Source organism: Grampus griseus, assembly GCF_964374135.1.
Source record: "Grampus griseus genome assembly, chromosome: 6".
In the NCBI taxonomy this organism is placed as follows: Eukaryota; Metazoa; Chordata; class Mammalia; order Artiodactyla; family Delphinidae; genus Grampus; species Grampus griseus.
The window spans coordinates 86,455,169-86,474,315 of NC_139000.1; the positions used below are offsets into that span (position 1 = coordinate 86,455,169).

General features: G+C 33.5%; 1 protein-coding gene across 2 annotated transcripts in view; it reads left to right on the plus strand.

The window, feature by feature from the left end:
* The window catches only part of ERCC6L2 (ERCC excision repair 6 like 2), a 139,965-nt gene that overhangs the window by 57,765 nt on the left and 63,053 nt on the right, over positions 1–19,147 (plus strand). For both annotated transcript variants that reach the window (XM_082657395.1, XM_082657396.1), the window contains exons 8-11: positions 614–727; positions 1,590–1,709; positions 8,154–8,225; positions 8,841–8,986. In XM_082657395.1, coding sequence (XP_082513521.1) covers positions 614–727; positions 1,590–1,709; positions 8,154–8,225; positions 8,841–8,986 — 452 coding nt within the window. The remainder of the gene's footprint in view (positions 1–613; positions 728–1,589; positions 1,710–8,153; positions 8,226–8,840; positions 8,987–19,147) is intronic.

A 19,147-nucleotide genomic window follows, 5' to 3' on the forward strand; every position in this document is an offset into this window, starting at 1 on the left:
AAAGAAACTGTATCAGTACAGTAAAGTATTTTATTTTTATTTGGAAACAAATATTCATTTATGCTTTTTTAAAAAAATCTATGTATTTCCTGCCCTTTTTTCACCTTGCTACTTTATTATCAACTCACATCCACATGCATAGAGGGACCATAAGTAAATATTTATCTAGATTGGTATTTATTCCATATCTCATTTATTTTGCTGACTTTAACCACTTCACATTTTTGTAATAGCACAGTTTCCTAGAAAACTGGAATGGGTGAGCGGAGAGAGTAAAGGCTTCTATGTAACACCATCACCACACTGTAGAGTTTTATGACCAGGAACCTCTTATGGCAGCATTTCTATCACTGTGTATACTTCCTGGAATGAGGACTTTCTCCCCTCTTTTATTAAAAACATCATTGTGTATGTTTCACCAAAACTACGATTCCACATTAGTGATTCATGGATATTTTGTATATCAGTTGACCATTATTTTCTCAGAGCGTATTGTGCCAATAGTAACCGGATAATAAGTATTATTGTAAGTGGCATATTTTGTGATGTAAGTAGTTACATAGCCATGTTAGTCCCTTGCTTATTTTTATTTTCTGTACTTTTCTGGTTACAGACCAATTCACATGGCGAAACAGTGAAAACCTTGTATTTCAGTTACCTTGCAGTCCTTCAGAAGGTAGCTAACCATGTTGCATTACTGCAGGCTGCTAGCACCTCCAAACAACAGGTTTGGGTTGACTTTTTAAATTTCTTTGTGATGCTATTTGGTATAAGTATTCTATATTTGGTATAAAATTTCTTAGCCAAATACCCTTAAGTTATTTTTGTATGAAATTTAAGAGGTAACTGACTTGCTTGTTTTTTTAATTTAGGTGTCAAAGAAGTATATGCACTTAAAATTTTAATCAAAGTGAGAAAAGTTAACCTTAAATTAAAATAACTTTTTTATGCCTCTGATAATGTTGATATATTTATTTTCCTAACATCTTTTGATATAATTACTAATTAAAGATATTTGATGAGTCAGTCCTAATTCCACTAATAATGTGTCTAATTACATTTATCTTATCTACTGGATTAAAATGAGGATTTATAATAATCTGTATATTAAATATTAGGAGTGCTTCCCAAACTAACAAAAATCAGTAATTTCAAAATTTAGGCATACATGCAGTCGTTTACTTTAGGCATTTCAATTGTGTCTTATTCTAAAGCACAATGTAAATAAAAAAGATCTTTTTAAAACTTTTTTATATAATGATTTTACATTTTCTTTTTGTGTGATAGGCTTGAGGCTGTTCAAATGTAATTTTAAAAGACTGCTCTTTGGGAAGTATTCAGTTCCTTATTTTGGAAATCTTTAAAAAAGGTTAACAGCAAAATTAATAGCTATATCACTATCTCAGAACTCATCAAAGCCATATATGATTAACATATCACTTTAAGGTTTTCTGAATTAGAAAAGGTAAAATCTTCAACCTAGGAAGGAATATATATTCCTTCTAAATAGATTTTTTTCTTAAATGATTTCAATTTATACAGGTTTAAATTGTGTTGAGATTTCTTTTCTCCTACCTTTTCCCCTTAAGGAAACACTTATCAAGAAGATATGTGATCAGGTATTTTCCAGATTCCCAGATTTTGTGCAGAAAAGCAAAGATGCAGCCTTTGAAACACTTTCTGACCCAAAATACAGTGGAAAAATGAAGGTAAGTATTCTTCTTTCAGTTTGCATACATGCAAGGATGATATACAATATATTTATCAAATGGTATGACAGGGACACCAATTTATCAGAACAGATGCCCAATCATTCAGAAGAGATAGTGACCAAAGACAACTGGTATAATTGTATCAGCTCACTACGAACCCTGCGTATGATAGATTTCTCAGTTAGTAGTAGTTATATCAAGTGTACTTCAAACTTTCCTTATTGATGTATTGGATTCATGCCCTGTTAAAAATGTATGCTGTCACCACATATATAATATCTTGTCTTCAAATGTTTAAGAAAGTAATCTACCAGAAATAAAAATGTTAATGCCAAATAAGAGGATGAGGATAGCCAGTAGTTCCAAATTTGAGAAAGGAACTAACTACTTGAAGAGTTCAAGGTGGACAGGGCCTCTATGTCTAGACCGAATTTTCTGGCTCTTGTTTTTACTTGCCGACCTAGATTGTAAGGTTGCTAAATCTCATTTGTGGCAAGTGGACATTTGCTGTATACCAGAAAACTGACCTGTTGGTGCTGCTCTTGATGGTGTATTACTGAGGGAGGGGTGTGAAAAGTAAGGCTAGGTTCTCCAAACATATCCAGGCCTTTGGGCATTTCTTGTGACAGCTGTGTGAAATACAGCTTCAAGCCACCTTGCAATAGAATTTGTTTGTTTAACCCTTTAATAACTATCAAGAAACTATTTATGGATTCAGATTTTTACAGAACAATTCCCAATTATTATGTTTTAATTAAGAAAAAATAAATTATTTCTTTTGGCAAAAAATAAAAAGGAAGTAATTTAAAATAGTCAGGTTTTTTTCCCCTTAAAATGCACATATTCTTAAAACGTAATGTACATAAGCACACAATAGTTTAGTTTGCTTGGACGTCTAAATTCAATGAAATAAAATAAAAGCTAGGAAGAGTACCTTAAAAACTTGTGTATTTTTTTTACTGAGATGTAATTGACATCTGACATTGTATTAGTTTTAAGTGTATAATATAATGATTCGATATATATATGTGTATATTGAGAAATGACTGCCCCATTAAGTTTAGTTAACATTCATCACAATACATATTTACAATGTTTTTTCTTGGGCTGAGAACTTATAATATTAGCCACTTTCAGGTATCAATGTAGTATTGTTAACTATAGTTACCATACTGTACGTTACATCCCCAAGAACTTATTTGTCTTATAACTGGAAATTTGCACCTTCTGACCACCTTCACCCATTTTACCCACTCCCCACCCCCTGCTTCTGACTACCACTAATCTGTTCTCTGTACCTATGAAGGTTTTTTCTTTTTAGATTCCACTAAGTAGGATCATACTGTAATTGTCTTTCTCTCTCTGACTTATTTCACCTAGCACAGTGCCCTCAAGGTCTAACCATGTTGCCACAATGGCAGGATTTCCTTCTTTTTCGTGGCTGAATAATATTCCTTGTGTATTTTACACACACACACACACACACACACACACACACACATATATGTATCACCTTTTCTTTATCCATTCAGTTGTCAATGGACATTTATATTGTTTCCATAGTTTGTCTATTGTAAATAATACTACAGTGAATCTGGGGAGGTGCAGATATCTTTTCAAGATTGGTTTCATTCTTTTGCACATGGCTGTCCAGTTTTCCTAGCACTATTTATTGAAGAGAGCCTTTCCCCATTGTATATTCTTGTCTCCTTTGTTGTAAATTAAATGACCATATATGCACAGTTTATTTTTGGGCTCTCTATTTTGTTCCATTGATCTATTTGTCTGTTTTATGCCAATATCATACTGTTTTGATTATTTTGGCTTTATGATATAGTTTGAAATCAGAAAGTATGGTGCTTCCACCTTTGTTCATCTTTCTCAGGATTGCTTTGGCTTTTTGGAGTTTTTTGTGGTTTCATACGAATTTTAGGATTTTTTTTTCTACTTCTGTGAAAATCATCATTGGAATTTTGATAAGGATTGCACTGAATCTATAGATTGCTTTGGGTAGTATGAACATTTTAACAATATTCTTCCAATCCATGAGCATGGAATATCTTTCCATTAATTTGTATCTTATTCAGTTTCTTTCATCAGTGTCGTATAGTTTTCAGTGTACAGATCTTTCACCTCCTTAGTTAAATTCATTACTAGTTATTTTACTTTTTTTGATGTAAATATAAATGGGATTCTAATTCCACTTTCTGATAGTTCTTTATTAATCTACAAAAATGCAGCTGAGTTTTGTATATTAATTTTGTATCTTGCAACTTTACTGAATTTATATATTCTGACTTTTTTTGGTGGAGTCTTTAAGGTTTTCTGTATATAATCTCATATCACCTGCAAATAGTGACAGTTTTACTTTTCCTTTCTGATTTGGATGCCTTTTTTCTTCTTGCATAATTGCTCTGGCTAGGACTTCCAGTACAATAAAAGTGGCAAGAGTGAACATCCTTGTTTTGTTCCTAATCTTTGAGGAAAAGCTTTCAGTTTTTCATCATTAAGTATGATATTAGTGTGGGCTTATATATAACCTTTATTATGTTGAGGTATGTTCCCTCTATGCTCACTTTGTAAAAATTGTGTTTTTTTTTTTTTTTTTTTTGCGGTACGCGGGCCTCACTGTTGTGGCCTCTACCGTTGCGGAGCACAGGCTCCAGACGCGCAGGCTCAGCGGCCATGGCTCACGGGTACAGCCGCTCCACGGCATGTGGGATCTTCCCGGACAGGGGCACGAACCTGTGTCCCCTGCATCGGCAGGCGGACTCTCAACCACTGCGCCACCAGGGAAGCCCAAAAATTGTGTATTTTTAAAATAAATAAGTTTGTGTTAGAACATCCTATGATTTATTATCACAGCAAATAATTCAAATCTAACAATATTTCCTAACAATAATATTTTTGTCATCCATATTGACTTTTATTTAATTATTTTTAAATTGAGAAATGTAAAAAGCCCAGTTAGTTTAGAACTGAGCACTTATAATCCTATAATTTAAGCCAATAGAATATTTCCAGAAATCATGGCCTTCTCTGAAAACTTCATTATTCATGGCTATTTATTTAAATTTTATTCATTGTGATTCTTCACTAAAAATTTACCACTCTTGAAATTAAATGGAATTTTATTACTCTGTACTTTATATTCTTATATATCCATTAACTATATGATTTAAAACATACTGTTAGAGTTACTTATTTAGGAATAACAGTGTTTGATTAAGATAATTATTACATTTATTTTTATTATGATTTTTAGAAGGGAATTATTTCCAGAGGCTGGGTGTGTGTCTATATGAGAAGGAAGCCTGCACTTTACTTGTTTTGTGGGAGAACACCAATAAAACAGAGACTGATGGTAGTAAGCTAGGGATATGTTTTCAAGACTGTGTTTCATCATTTGATTAGCAACATCATCTCATGATCTAGTAATACAAAACTTACAGGCTTATAATGGAATTATTTCCTGTGGGGTTAAGAACTCCAAATTGCATGTACTTCTTGAATTCAGGTGATAAACGATCCTAGATCTGCTTCTTTTATTATAGGTTAGCTGGCAACTGCAGTTTATTTGTGGACATAATACCTACTGTACCCATCATAGCCTCAAAGCTATACTTATGAACTCCAGCTCTTTCTCTTAAGTGCCAAGGTCGTTTTTGACCTCAACTACTATTCAAGGGGATGGGCACAAAGTTACACTCATTCCCCTGATGAGAAGCCTCATTTTCCCTTTAATTCCCTTGGGAAATGCCACAGAGTCTTATTGTGGAGGGTGGAAACAAGACTAGGAAACCCAATTTAGTGCTGTTGGAATCATACAAGGGTCATGTTCATCTCTAGGCCTGACTAATTTGAGAAAAATTAGATCTAAGATTCATTAGCTGTGAACATCCTCAAATTTAGGATTCCCTTACAGGTGGATTGTCTTGTTCTGTGGAGGACAACTGAGTGACAAAACATTGGGTCTGTATTATTAAGACTCCAACTATAGTGACCACACTGTTATTTCTGAAATTTTTAGCTTATAGTTATTCATTTAACTAGTAAGGTTTTTTTGGGGGGTTTTTTGTTTTATAACTAGCCTAATAAAGACCTTCAGTTCAAAAACATTCACTTTCCTTATTACTGTTTTTTGCTTTTACTATAAAATGTTCAAGAATACCTGAAATTGTAATAGGTATGATACCCTCAAACAATCAGAGTGGATTTCTGTGCATCATATCCTTGTCTTAAAATGTTAATGTCTGTAAGAGAATGATAAGACAAGCCACAAACTGGTAGGAATTTATTTGCAAAACAATAAGGGACTGGTATCTAAAATATACAAGGAACTCTTAAAACTCAACAATAAGAAAATAAACAATACAATTTAAAATACAGAAAAGATCTGAACAGATATTTCACCAGAGAAGATATACAGATGACAAATAAGCATATGAAAAAATTCCCAACATCACATGTCATTAGGGAATTACGAATTAAAACGAGATATCACTAGACACCTATGGCTAAATTCAAAACACTGACAACACGCAATAGGAACTCTTATTGCTGGTGAGAATGCAGAGTGGTACAGCCACTTTGGAAGACAGTTTGGCAGTTTCTTACAAAGCTAAGCATATTCTTACCACACGATCCACTAATCATGCTCCTTGGTATTTACCCAAATTAGTTTAAAACTTATGTCTGCATAAGAGCCTGTACACAGATGGTTATGGCAACTTCGTTTGTAATTGCCCAAACTTAGAAGCAACCAAGATGTCCTTCAATAGGTGGATGGATAGACAAACTGTGGTACCTCCAGGCAATGGAAAATTATTCAACAATAGAAAGAAACAGGATATCAAGCGACAAAAAGACACAGAGGCACGTTGAATGCATATTGCTAAGTGAAAGAGCCAGTCATACATACTGTATGATTCCAACTATATGACATTCTGGAAAAGGCAAAACTATAGAGAAACAAATCAGTGGTTGCAAGGGATTTACAGGGAGGGAAGAATAGATGGAGAATAGGGAATTTTTAGGACAGTGAAACTATTCTGTATAATAATGTAGTCATGGATGCATGTCACTATATATTTGTTAGGACCCATAGAACTGTACAACACAAGTGAACCCTAATGTAAACTATGAACTTTAATTAATAATAATTTATCAGTATTTATTCATCAGCCAAATATATCATCCTAATGCAATATGTTAATAATAAGGGAAACTGTTCAGGGAAGAGGCTGAAGTGGGGGAAGGGAGGGAGGGAATCTGTGGGAGTTCTCTGTATACTCAGTTCTTCTGTAAATCTAAAATTGCTCTAAAATATAAAATATATTAATTTTAAAATGTTAATGAATTATGTGAAATTCAAATGCACATGCTTTATTCAGTTATTTTATTAAAAAATAAAGCTAATACAATTAAAATTTACTTTATATGTTCTCCAAGTATCAATGTTTACCTGATCTGTGACATTTTAATTTACCATTTGCTTGGTTGTCTGAGTAGCTTTTTTTTTTTTTTTTTCAACTCCACAGCTTTTTTTTTTTTGAGAGATTGTTGCGTAGAGGTCAGAGTTAGCACAATGTCTTTTCTTGCTCAACTATTAAGAATTTTATGTTGAGTATAAATTTTTTTATTTAAAAGTTTAAATGTTTATCATTTAATAAATAAAATTAGTTGTTTATTGTATAGTTCAGTAAAACCTTATACTTAGTACAGAAAATTCCTTTTCTTTCCTTTGTGGTTTGCTTTTCCACAGTGTTCTGGAGCTGTCATTGCCAGAGTGGAAATGCCTTTTTAAAAATAACAGTACTACTCTCATACACAGGTTTTGGATTATTTGTTTCCTTCCTAAAAGCGCTGCATATGGGGGCAAATTATTGGCATTTTGAGGTCAAAATCAAATCTGGAATTCAGGGCTTACTGTAAATAGAGAAACGGGAGAAAATGAGAAGAGGTGTATATCTGACTGATTATTCTGAGAAAATAAATATCAGAACTTTTAGAACCTAGGTGAAATTAAACACATTTTATTATATCTATCTAGAGAAAACTTAAATACTTCCTAAAAGGAATGCTGCTCTGTAATTTAGTTTCTGAACATATTGTAGGTATAAATAAAGTGTATTTTGGAAATTAAATTAATCCATTTAAATGCATCCCATAATCTAAAATGCTTCCTTTTTATTAAAACCAGATGAGATGAAATAAAAGTCTTTGAGAACTTTACCTCATTATTAACAATATGATGATGAATTTCATGTAATATCTAATACTTTATTTCTCTAACTTGGAAAATATGAAGGGAATTATAAAAGATAACTGAAATTATATTGTATGAAAGTAATTTTTAAGAAAATTTCAAGTGATGTTTATATGTATATAGTATACTTTTTGTTGAAACTGGTTCACTGATGTTCTCTGGTTCCCTTCCAGGTCCTTCAGCAGCTTTTAAACCATTGTAGGCAAAACAAAGATAAAGTTCTTCTTTTCTCCTTTTCCACCAAGGTGAGTTTTGTCTGAAGCATATTCTTGATTGGCTCAACCCTAATTCCTGAGGCATAAAGTCTAAGAGATAAAACAGCATCCAGCCACATTTACTATCTTATGTATCTTCTGTAGGAAATGGTAATGAGGTAAGAAATTTTAAGAGATACTAAAATTTCAATTATATCAGAGTTGCTTACTGTCAAATAGCAAACTCAAAGATAGATTTCTAATTCTCTGTTGATGTTTTTGTTAATAATTAAAGTGTTCTTTAAGACATTTAAGAAATTTTAGAATGTGGAAAATAGCAAAAATAATGTAATATATTTACATAAATGAGTTAGCCAATACTTTTCTTTTTATTCCGTTTTAGTTTAAAAAATTAAAAATTGATTTTTTTCCCCTGAAAGATTGATTTTTTCTTTTTTTAAAACAAAGGTTGCTGAACACTAAAGTCAGTTTCAGTATAATGGGAAGATATATGTGAGTCAGAAATTAGAAAAATATTTGTTGCTCTTGTAATTATAAGAAATTGTGACCAGCAATATTAATACTTAGTAAAGCTCATCTCTATAATGGTATGAAACTTATTAAACCATGAATTTGTCTTTGCACGTCTCTGTATCTTTCCTTTAGTTGCTTGATGTGCTGCAGCAATACTGTATGGCATCTGGGCTTGATTACCGACGACTTGATGGAAATACAAAATCAGAGGAAAGAATCAAGATTGTGAAAGAGTTCAACAGTACACAAGATGTTAACATTTGCCTTGTCTCCACAATGTAAGAAAATAAAATTTGATAACTTGATTTTTATCTAATTGCTTTTAAGATTTAAGGTAATCTTTAAACTATTACTGGATTTTCAGTGGTTATGCTTGTATTGCTTTGTTTCATTTAGCTTTAAGAAGAAGCAACAAAAATGCTGTTAATTTTGACTGAAATAACAATATCTTGAGTTTTATCTAAACTTTTCTCTCAGTTCCCTTATCACTGAATTCTCTTTATATGTCTGGCTTTATTTTTTTTTTATTTTTATTTTTTGCGGTATGCGGGCCTCTCACTGTTGTGGCGTCTCCCGTTGCAGAGCACAGGCTCCGGATGCACAGGCTTAGCGGCCATGGCTTACGAGCCTAGCCGCTCTGCGGCATGTGGGATCCTCCTGGACCGGGGCACGAACCCGCGTCCCCTGCCAATGCAGGCGGACTCTCAACCACTGTGCCACCAGGGAAGCCCTGGCTTTATTTTTTTTAAATCCAAAAAATGGATGTTTCCTCAGAAATTTTCTGTACTGTTTTGACTCATGTTTTGTGGTTAGAGCAATCAGACTTAATTGCATAATCAAGTTATTAATCAAATAGCTGAGAATGATAGGTAGCAGTGGTTTTCGAACTGTGATCAAGGAACTCTTGAGAACCCACAGTGCTTAGTGGGCCAGGAGTTTCCCTCCTCTGTCTCTACCTGGTCTCAAGCAGAGCAGCTCAACATTTATAGGCTTTATAAAAGTTAAATCAGTTCTAACACCTATTTATGAATCTCTCAATAAACTTTTTAAGAAATACACTCACTTTAGAGAAAGATTTGATATAAACACCTAAGATTAATCCCTTTTGGGGGGTAACAAATCTGTAACTTTCAACATCTAATGTAATAAGTATTTTATAGATGTGCTTCCACTATCTTTCAAAAAGAATTTCAAAGGACTTTTATTTATTTATTTATTTATTTATTTTAAATTGAAGTATAGTTGACTTACAGTGTCATTTGTATTAGTTTCAAGTGTACAGCACAATGATTCAGTTATATATATACATATGTGTGTGTGTGTGTATATATATATATATATATATATTCTTTTTCAGATTCTTTTCCCTTACAGGTTATTACAAAATACTGAATATAGTTCCCTTTGCTATAGAGTAGATCCCTGTTGGTTATGTGTCTTATCTCTAGTAGTGTATATCTGTTAATCCCATCGTCCATCGTCTTAATATATCCCTCCCCTCCCTTTCTCTGTGAGTCTCTTTCTATTTTGGAAAGTTCATTTGTATCTTTTTTTTTTTTTTTTTAGATTCCACATGTAAGTGATATCATATGATATTTATCTTTCTCTGTCTGGCTTACTTCACTTAGTATGATAATGTCAAGGTCCATCCATGTTGCTGCAAATGGCAGTATTTCATTCTTTTTTATCGCTGAGTAATATTCCATTGTGTGTGTATATTATATATATATATATACCACATCTTTATCCATTCATCTGTTGATGGACAGTTAAGCTGCTTCCATTTCTTGGTTATTGTAAATAGTGCTGCAGTTAACACTGGGGTGCATGTATCTTTTCAAATTATAGTTTTCTCTGGATATATGCCCAGGAGTGAGATTGCAGGATCATATGGTAGCTCTATTTTAGTTTCTTAAGAAACCTCCATACTGTTTTCCATAGTGGCTGTACCAATTTACATTCCCACCAACGGTGTAGGAGGGTTTCCTTTTTTCCATGCCCTCTCCAGCATTTATTATTTGTAGACTTTTTGATGATGGCCATTCTAACTGGAGTGAGGTGATACTTCATTGTAGTTTCGATTTGCATTTCTCTAGTAATTAGTGATGTTGAGCATTTTTTCATGTGACTGTTGGCCATCTGTATGTCCTCTTTGGAGAAATGTCTGTATAGATCTTCTGCCCATTTTTTGATTGGGTTGTTTTTTGATATTGAGCTGTATAAGCTGTTTGTATATTTTAGAAAGTAATCTCAGGGGACTTTTAAAATAAACATATAAAATACAAAAAATGGAAAACTAAGTCAAAATAAAAATTATTTTGGGAACTCTCTGGCAGTCCAGTGGTTAAGACTTGGCACTTTCATTGTCATGGTCTGCGTTCAATCCCTGGTCAGGGAACTAAGGTCCCACAAGCTGCACGGCGTGGTCAAAAAAAAAAGTAAAGTAATATCTGCAAATCAATCAATGTGATATACCACATTAACACATTGAAGAATAAAAATCATATGGTCATCTCAATAAATGAAGAAAAAGAGTTTGACAAAATTCAACATCCATTTACCATAAAAACTCTCAGCAAAGTGGGTATACAGGGAACATACATCAACATAATAAAGGCCATATATGAAAAACCCACAGCTAATAATATACTCAATGGTAAAAAGCTGAAAACTTTTCCTATAAGGTCAGGAACAAAAGGAGGGTGCCCAGTTCTCACCAATTCTATTTAACATGGTACAGTGATTCCTAGCCTCAGTAATCAGATAAGAAAGATTAAAAGGCATACAAATTGGAACAGAAGAAGCGAAATTGTCAGTATTTGCAGATGTCATGATTCTACATATAGAAAACCCTAAAGACACTACCAAAAAACTATTAGAACTAATAAATAAATTCAGTAAAGTTGCAGGACACAAAATTAACATACAGAAATTTGTTGCATTACTATACCAAATAACAAACTATCAGAGAAATTAAGGAAACAATTTTATTTACAGTTGTGTCAAAAAGAACATAATAACTAGGAATAATTTTAACTAAGGAGGTAAAAGATATGTACACTGAAAACTATAACACAAATATGAAAGAAATTGAAGACAACACAAATAAATGTAAAGATATACCATGTTAATGGATTGGAAGAATTAACATTGTTAAAATGTCCATATAACCCAAAGCAATCTTCATATTCAATACAATCCCTATCAAAATACCCATGACATTTTTCACAGAACAGATAGTCCTAAAATTTGTATGGAACCACAAAAGATCCCAAATAGCCAAAGCAGCTTGAGAAAGAAGAACGAAACTAGAGGTGTTATGCTTCCTGATTTCAGAATCAAATGTCTGGTACACAAAGCTATAATAATCAAACAACATGGTACTGGTACAAAACCAGACACATGGATCAATGGAACAGAGTAGAGAGCGCAGAAATAAACCCACACTTACATGGTCAATTAATCTATGACAAAGGAGCCAAGAATATACAGTGGGGAACAGACAGTCTCTTCAAAAATGATATTGAGAAAATTGGACAGATACATGAAAAAGAATGAAAGTAGACCGTTTTCTAACCCCACATGCAAAAATAAGCTCAAAGTGGATTAAACTTTTAATGTTAGACCTGAAACCATGAAAGTCCTGGAAGAAAATATAAGTAGTACACTATTGGACATCGATCTTAGTAATATTTTTTGGATCTGTCTGGGCAAGGACAACAAGAGCAAGAATAAACAAATGTGACTACATCAAACTAAAGAGCTTTGGCACAGTGAAGGAAACCATCAATGAAATGAAAAGGCAACCTACTGAATAGGAGAAGATAACTGTAAATGATATGTTCAATAAGGGGTTAATATTCTAAATATATAAGGAACTCGTAAAACTCAATATCAAAAAAAACAATCCAATTAAGAAATCAGCAGAGGACCTGAATAGACATTTTCAAAGAAGACATACAGATGTCCAGCAGGCACATGAAAAGGTGCTTAACATCACTAATCTTCAGGGAAATGTAGATCAAATCAAAAAGAGGTTATCACCTCATGTCTGTTATCAAAAAGACAAGAAATAACAAGTGTTGGTGAGGATGTGGGGAGAAGGGAACCATTGTGCACTGTTGGTGGGAATGTAAACTGATACAGTTACTATGGAAACCAGTATGGAGGTTCCTCAGAAAATTAAAAATAGAACTGTCACACAATCTAGCAATTCCACTTCTGGACATTTATCTGAAGAAAATGCAAAACACTAATTTGAATAGATATATGTATCTCAATGTTCATTACAGCAGTATTTAGAATAGCTAAGATATGGAAGCAACCTAAGTGTCCATTGATAAATGAAGTGGATAAAGATTACACACACACACACACACACACACACACACACACACACACATATATATACAATGGAATATTACTTAGCCATAAAAAGAATGAAATCTTGCCATTTGTGACAACATGGATGGACCTAGAGGTATAATCTAAGTGAAATAAGATGGAGAAAGACTAGTACCATATGATTTCACTTATACGTGGTATCTAAAAGACAAAACAAAAGAACAAACATAGCAAAACAGAAACAGACTCATAGATACAGAGAACAAGCTAGTGGTTGCCAGGGGGGAAGGGGTGAGATAGGTGAAGGAGTTTGAAAGGTACAAAATAAAGAAGTCATGGCGATGCAATGTAGAGCATAGGAATATATTCAATTTTTTAAAAAGTCTTATTTATATGTTTCAAATCTAGCTGATCAGTTTTACATATATTTCATTTTTTATGGTTTCTAGCTTTTTTATTTCTTTAGTAATTTTAGTCATTTTTAAAAATATCTTTTTGAATGGCATTTTTGCTCTATTAACTCCTGTGCTTGGGGGGTGCTAATCCTTCTATTTGTTCTTCCCTCTGGCTTTTGCTTATGGTAGATGGTTTCTTCACACATTTTGTAATTTTTTATTTTGAGCTTATCTTCAGTGGGGCTTCTTTCCTCTGTGGAAATCCTTTGGAGACTGGTTGTAGGAGTTCTCCATTACTGTGATTTTACTTTGACTTCTTTGTTAGGCATCCCAAGCAGGACAAGAGAAGTTTTGGATTCCTGTTTCCCTATGACTGAATTCAAAGAGTGATTTGTTACCAAAGTCCTTACATTTGTTACATAAAGAACCTTACAAGACATAATAAATCCATTCTTTAGCTATGTTTTTCAAAAGACATATGCTCAGTTTTTGTTTTGTTTTCCTTGTTTTGCAAAAATTTATATTTAATTTCTAGGTGTTGAAACAAAAGAGTTTCACACTGGCTCAGCCCATCATTTTTGCCAGAATCCTAATTCTTCATTATCTTTTAGTTTATCAGCTTTAAACAGCTTGGACTCTTTGTTATGTTAGAGGAGGATTTAGTTTACTTACACTCCTCCCTCCCCATTTTCCACACACTACTATTTTTATTTTTATTATTTGTCTATAAATTACTTTTTTAACCTGAAATAATATACTTCAATCTTTGATTTTTAGTCCAGCAACTTTCTACAGTATCTTTTAAGTACTTGTAATGTGTAGTATTAGCATTAGCACACATCCACCCTTTCTTCTACTTTTGTCACATCATCTGTCAGCTTTTTTTTTTTTTTTTTTTTTTTTTTTTTTTTTTTTTCAGTACGCAGGCCTTTCACTGTTGTGGCCTCTCCATTTGCGGAGCACAGGCTCTGGACGCGCAGGCTCAGCGGCCATGGCTCACGGGCCCAGCCACTCTGCGGCATGTGGGATCTTCCCGGACCGGGGCATGAACCTGTGTCCCCTGCATCGGCAGGCGGACTCTCAACCACTGTGCCACCAGGGAAGCCCTCGTCTGTCAGCTATTTTAACAAATAACTTTGTACGCCAGAATATATAGAAAGTAAATTTTATGTTTCTTTGAATATCAGCAAATGTCTTTTATGTGCTCTGTCACTTGCTACTTTGGCCAACTGTAGAATTCTAGATTGAAAATAATTTCCTCTCAGATCTTTTGTGGTATTACAACATTGTTTTCTGGTATTTAGTGTTGTTGAATTTTTGTCTATTGCCAATCTGATTCTCCTTCCTCTTTGTGAACTCACAAGAGTTTCTCTTCATCTGTTGTATTCTGAAATTTCACAGTGATATTTGAGTCTTGGTCTGGGGTTTTAGTTCATTTATTTTGCGGGGCATAATCCGAGGGCTTGTATTTTTCAACTCTGGAAAATTCTCTTTGATTATTTCTTTGACGATGGCTTCTCTTCCATTTCCTTTGGTATTTCTCTCAGACACTAGGTTATCTGATTTTAGGGCTCCTACAATGATTCTTTTTTTTTTTTCCGGCCGCACTATGCAGCTCGTGGGATCTTAGTTCCCCGACTAGGGATTGAACCCAGGCCCTTTGCTGTGAAAGCTCGGAGTCCTTACCACTGAACCGCCAGGGAATTCCCTACAATGATTCATTAAACCTCTGAACTTGGACTCTTACTTCATATTTTTATCTTTTTTGCTCTATATTCTGAAAAATGTCATTTTCTGATGTTATTATTTTATTTTAAATAACTGATTTTGTCTTTTTTTTTTTAAGGCCTTGTTCTCTGAATTATCTTTATTCTGAAATGTCAACACCTTAAAGCTTTGCTTTCCATAATCATCTCATTCAATTAATTAAGGAAGGGTTATCTGGCATTTTTCCTTGGGTTGGGATTTTTATTGTAATCACTGAATTTATAAATGACTTTGGAGAAAAGTGACATTTTAATGCTATCGAACCTTCCTATCTACGAACATGGTATCTCTTATATTTAGGTTTCTCAGAAGTATTTGTTCAAGTGACTACATTCGACCTTTTATAATAGTTAATACATAACAGTAAAATTTAATTCATTGACAGAATTTTTTTGTGGAATATTAAGATATGGTTAAAATATATTTTTTTACCTATTTATTGACACAAAATAGAATGTGGAAGACCTAAGGAATGAATAGCCTGCATGTTTATTAGCAATCTATCTTAATACCATTCTTCAGCTTGAACAGGGCTATAGTCTAAATATTTTATTGCTTAAGGAGTAAGCCTTTGCTGTTATCCATATGAGAGGAGTGATACGTTTGAAAGTTTATGATTCTGAGTTGTATTATCGTCAAATAGCGAATCACCTCATCTCTAGAGATAGAGTTTAGAGATTATTTTTTTCTTTAAAAGAAACATTGCCTCTGCTTTAACTCGGACAGTCTTAAGTTGTAACTTCAGAATATCTTTGAAGATTGTTACCTCAAGTGGTGACCTTCCTGTGACTCATTTAGGGCATCTGAAATAAATTCATGCATATCTTACTGACAAGAAGCTAACTGAACAGTTGACTAGACTTACTTTTGGTGTTAAGTGTTAGAAAATATTTCTTGATTTCCAATTTTATTTTGATATAACTGGTTGATTTTTCACATAACTAGTCTAATTATATAATCTTATGAACCTTGTTTCTTCAGAATTTTCCCCATCACCATAGTAGGCAGATAAACTTCTAACTTCTCTTCTACTTGTTGGGTATCTAAATCCCACCCACTTCCGTAATTTACCCATTTTTTAAATCCTTTCCCAAACTTCCTCTTTATCCCACCTAACTTCTTTCTTTGAGTTTAAGTCTCTGTGACATCTTTATGCTGTTGCCTCTAATAAATAATTTTCCAAAGGAGAAAATTCAATTTCTATTGAATATTGAACAAGTCAGGATACTTGGGTTTGAATCCAGACACTGGCCACCTCAGAGACCTTGAGCAAGTTAATCGGTATTTCAGATTCTTAATTTTCTCATCTGTGAAATGAGAATAATAGTTAGCTCATAGAGCTGTGTTGAGGATGAAAGAATAGAATATATGAAAATATCTTGCACCATTCCTGGTATATAGTAGATGCTCAATAAATGTTATTTTTTTTCTATTTTGATAAAAACTGTATAAGAGAAGATTATTAACATTTTCCCTCCCTGGATGGTTAGTATCTAGTGTAAAGCATTATCTAAGTGTGAGTTACATGATGGTCTAAGCATCTGAAAAGGGAAAATCAGCAAGAGAAAGCCTCAGTAAAGGCTTTGAAGGTTGAGATTAGAAAAACGAAGAAAATGATTTTATTATTGGATTTTAATTTTACCTTCCCTTTAAAAAATACAAAATTTTATCATTATTATATAATAAAATAATTATTAAGTGTATGGTGTTTAGACCCAGAAAATTCAAAACATGAGAAGATAACAGTTATTTTTAGGTAAAATCTCATATGCTATGCAGGCAGCTGAAATCTTTAACTCAGTAGACAAGCATTTTATATATTCAGTTTTGCTAAAAGATACATTTAGAAAAGATATCTTTAGAAATAAACTTCATTCCAAAATGAATTATTTGTATTCTGACATGTTTTGACTGATAGAAAAATGAATCTATCAAATCCATTAAGCAATATCATATTTTAAAAACTGTCAAAATATACATATATCTTTCGTGGTTTCTTTTCATTGTATCTTTTAACCACAGGTCAGTTAAATGAAGATAAAGCTTTGGCTTTCCAAAGAATTGAGGGGTTTTAAACAGGAATGGCATACTTAGTTTTCTATATTCTGTGCTTAGAATTATTTTATGTAATGTGGGGATGGATTTAAGGTCTGAGGTAAGGGAAGACAGGAAGCCACTGAAGTAATACATACAGGTGTGACATAAAAGCTTGACCTAGGGCAAGTGAAAATAGGAATGGAGAAAGGACTCATGAAAAAAACATTTTTGAGGTAAATTTGACAGGACTGGATATTGGTTGACTTTTTAGTTGTTTTATTTTATCTTTCCTCTAAGTCTGTTGGTGACAAATTCTCTTAGTTTTCCTTAATCTGAGAATGTCATGATTCCCCTTTCATTCCTGAAGGATATTCTTGCTGGATATAGAATTCTGGGTTGATAGTTCTTTGAGCACTTGAAAATGTACTGCTTCCTCCTCGCCACCTTGGTTTCTAATGAGAAATCCACTGTCATTTGATGTTTCCTTAAAAGTTGTGTATCATTTCTCTCTGACTGCTTTCAAGAGTTTTTCTTTGTCTTTTGTTTGCAGAAGTTTAATTATGCTGTATTTTAGCATAGGTTTCTTTGGGTTTATCATTCTGGGAGTTCATGCAACTTTCTGCATTCTGTAAGTTTATCTCTTTTCCCAAATTTGGGAAGTTTTCAGCTATATTTCTTTCAATATTGTTTCAGTCTCACTCTCTCTTTTCTCCCAGGACTACAATGATAGAAGTGTTAGCTCTTCTGTTACTGTCCCTCAGGCCTCTAAGAATGTGGTTTTATTTTTCAGTATATTTTCTTTCTGTTGTTCAGATTGGGTAAATATCAATAATATTGAACTGCTCTTATGTTTATTGATTCTATCATCTGTCATCTCCACTGTACTATCAAGTCCATCCAGCAAGTTTTGTAATTCAGTAATTTTTCAATTCTAAAATTTTCATTTGGTATCCTCTCTTTCTTTGCTGAGACTTTCTATTTTTAATTGTTTCAAGCATATTTGTAATTATTTTTTGAAGCATTTTTATTGTGGCTGCATTAAAATCCTTGTCAGATAATTCCAACATCTGCTTCTTTGCAGTGTTGTCGTATGTTAATTGTCTTTTCTTATAGAAATTGAGATTTTCCTAGACCTTGGTAAGACTAGTAATTTTTTATTGTATGCTCGACATTTTGAGTATTATGTTATGAAACTCTGTATCTTATTTAAAACTTCTGTTTTACCCAGACACCATGCCAGCCACATGGGCTGGAAATCCGTGTCTCTTGCTTGACCTCTGTTGACACCCTGAGTTTGAGGCACTTCATTGCTATTTCTCCATGGCTTCCACCCACACTACAGAGGGGCCTGGTTATAGCTGGGCAGAAATGAAAAGTTCCGGCTCCTCAATCAGTCTTCTCTGACACCACCTGAGTGAGAATGAGAGGTACCTCATTACTGTCAAAGGTGGAATTTAGTCTCCTCACTTAGCCTTTGCTGACCAGGTTAGGGTTGGAGCCACAGATTTTTTTCTGTGGTGTTTGCAAGAAAGAATAGGCTGTTCATTATCTAACATTTTTCTGTCTTAAAACTCTGTATCTTTCCTGGTTCTTTGGCTAAAGGAAGAAGGCTTTTCTTGGGGCTTTTTCGGTCTGTGACTGTTGGCTGCTGGCATTTCCAGTTCACTGGCTTCTCCAGAACCCAATCTGGGATATATTAGGCAAAAATAAAGCCAGGGAACTCACTGCCATGTCATTCCTTAGGTTTTTGTGGTCTCTAGCCAATTTGTGTTCTCTCTACCTTTCATAATCTTGTGTTTTATTTTATATATAATGCCCAGGGTTTTTAGCTGTACTTAGTGGGAGGAATAAGGAGAAGCACATTTTTTTTAAGTGTGTATATTTATTTAGCTGGAG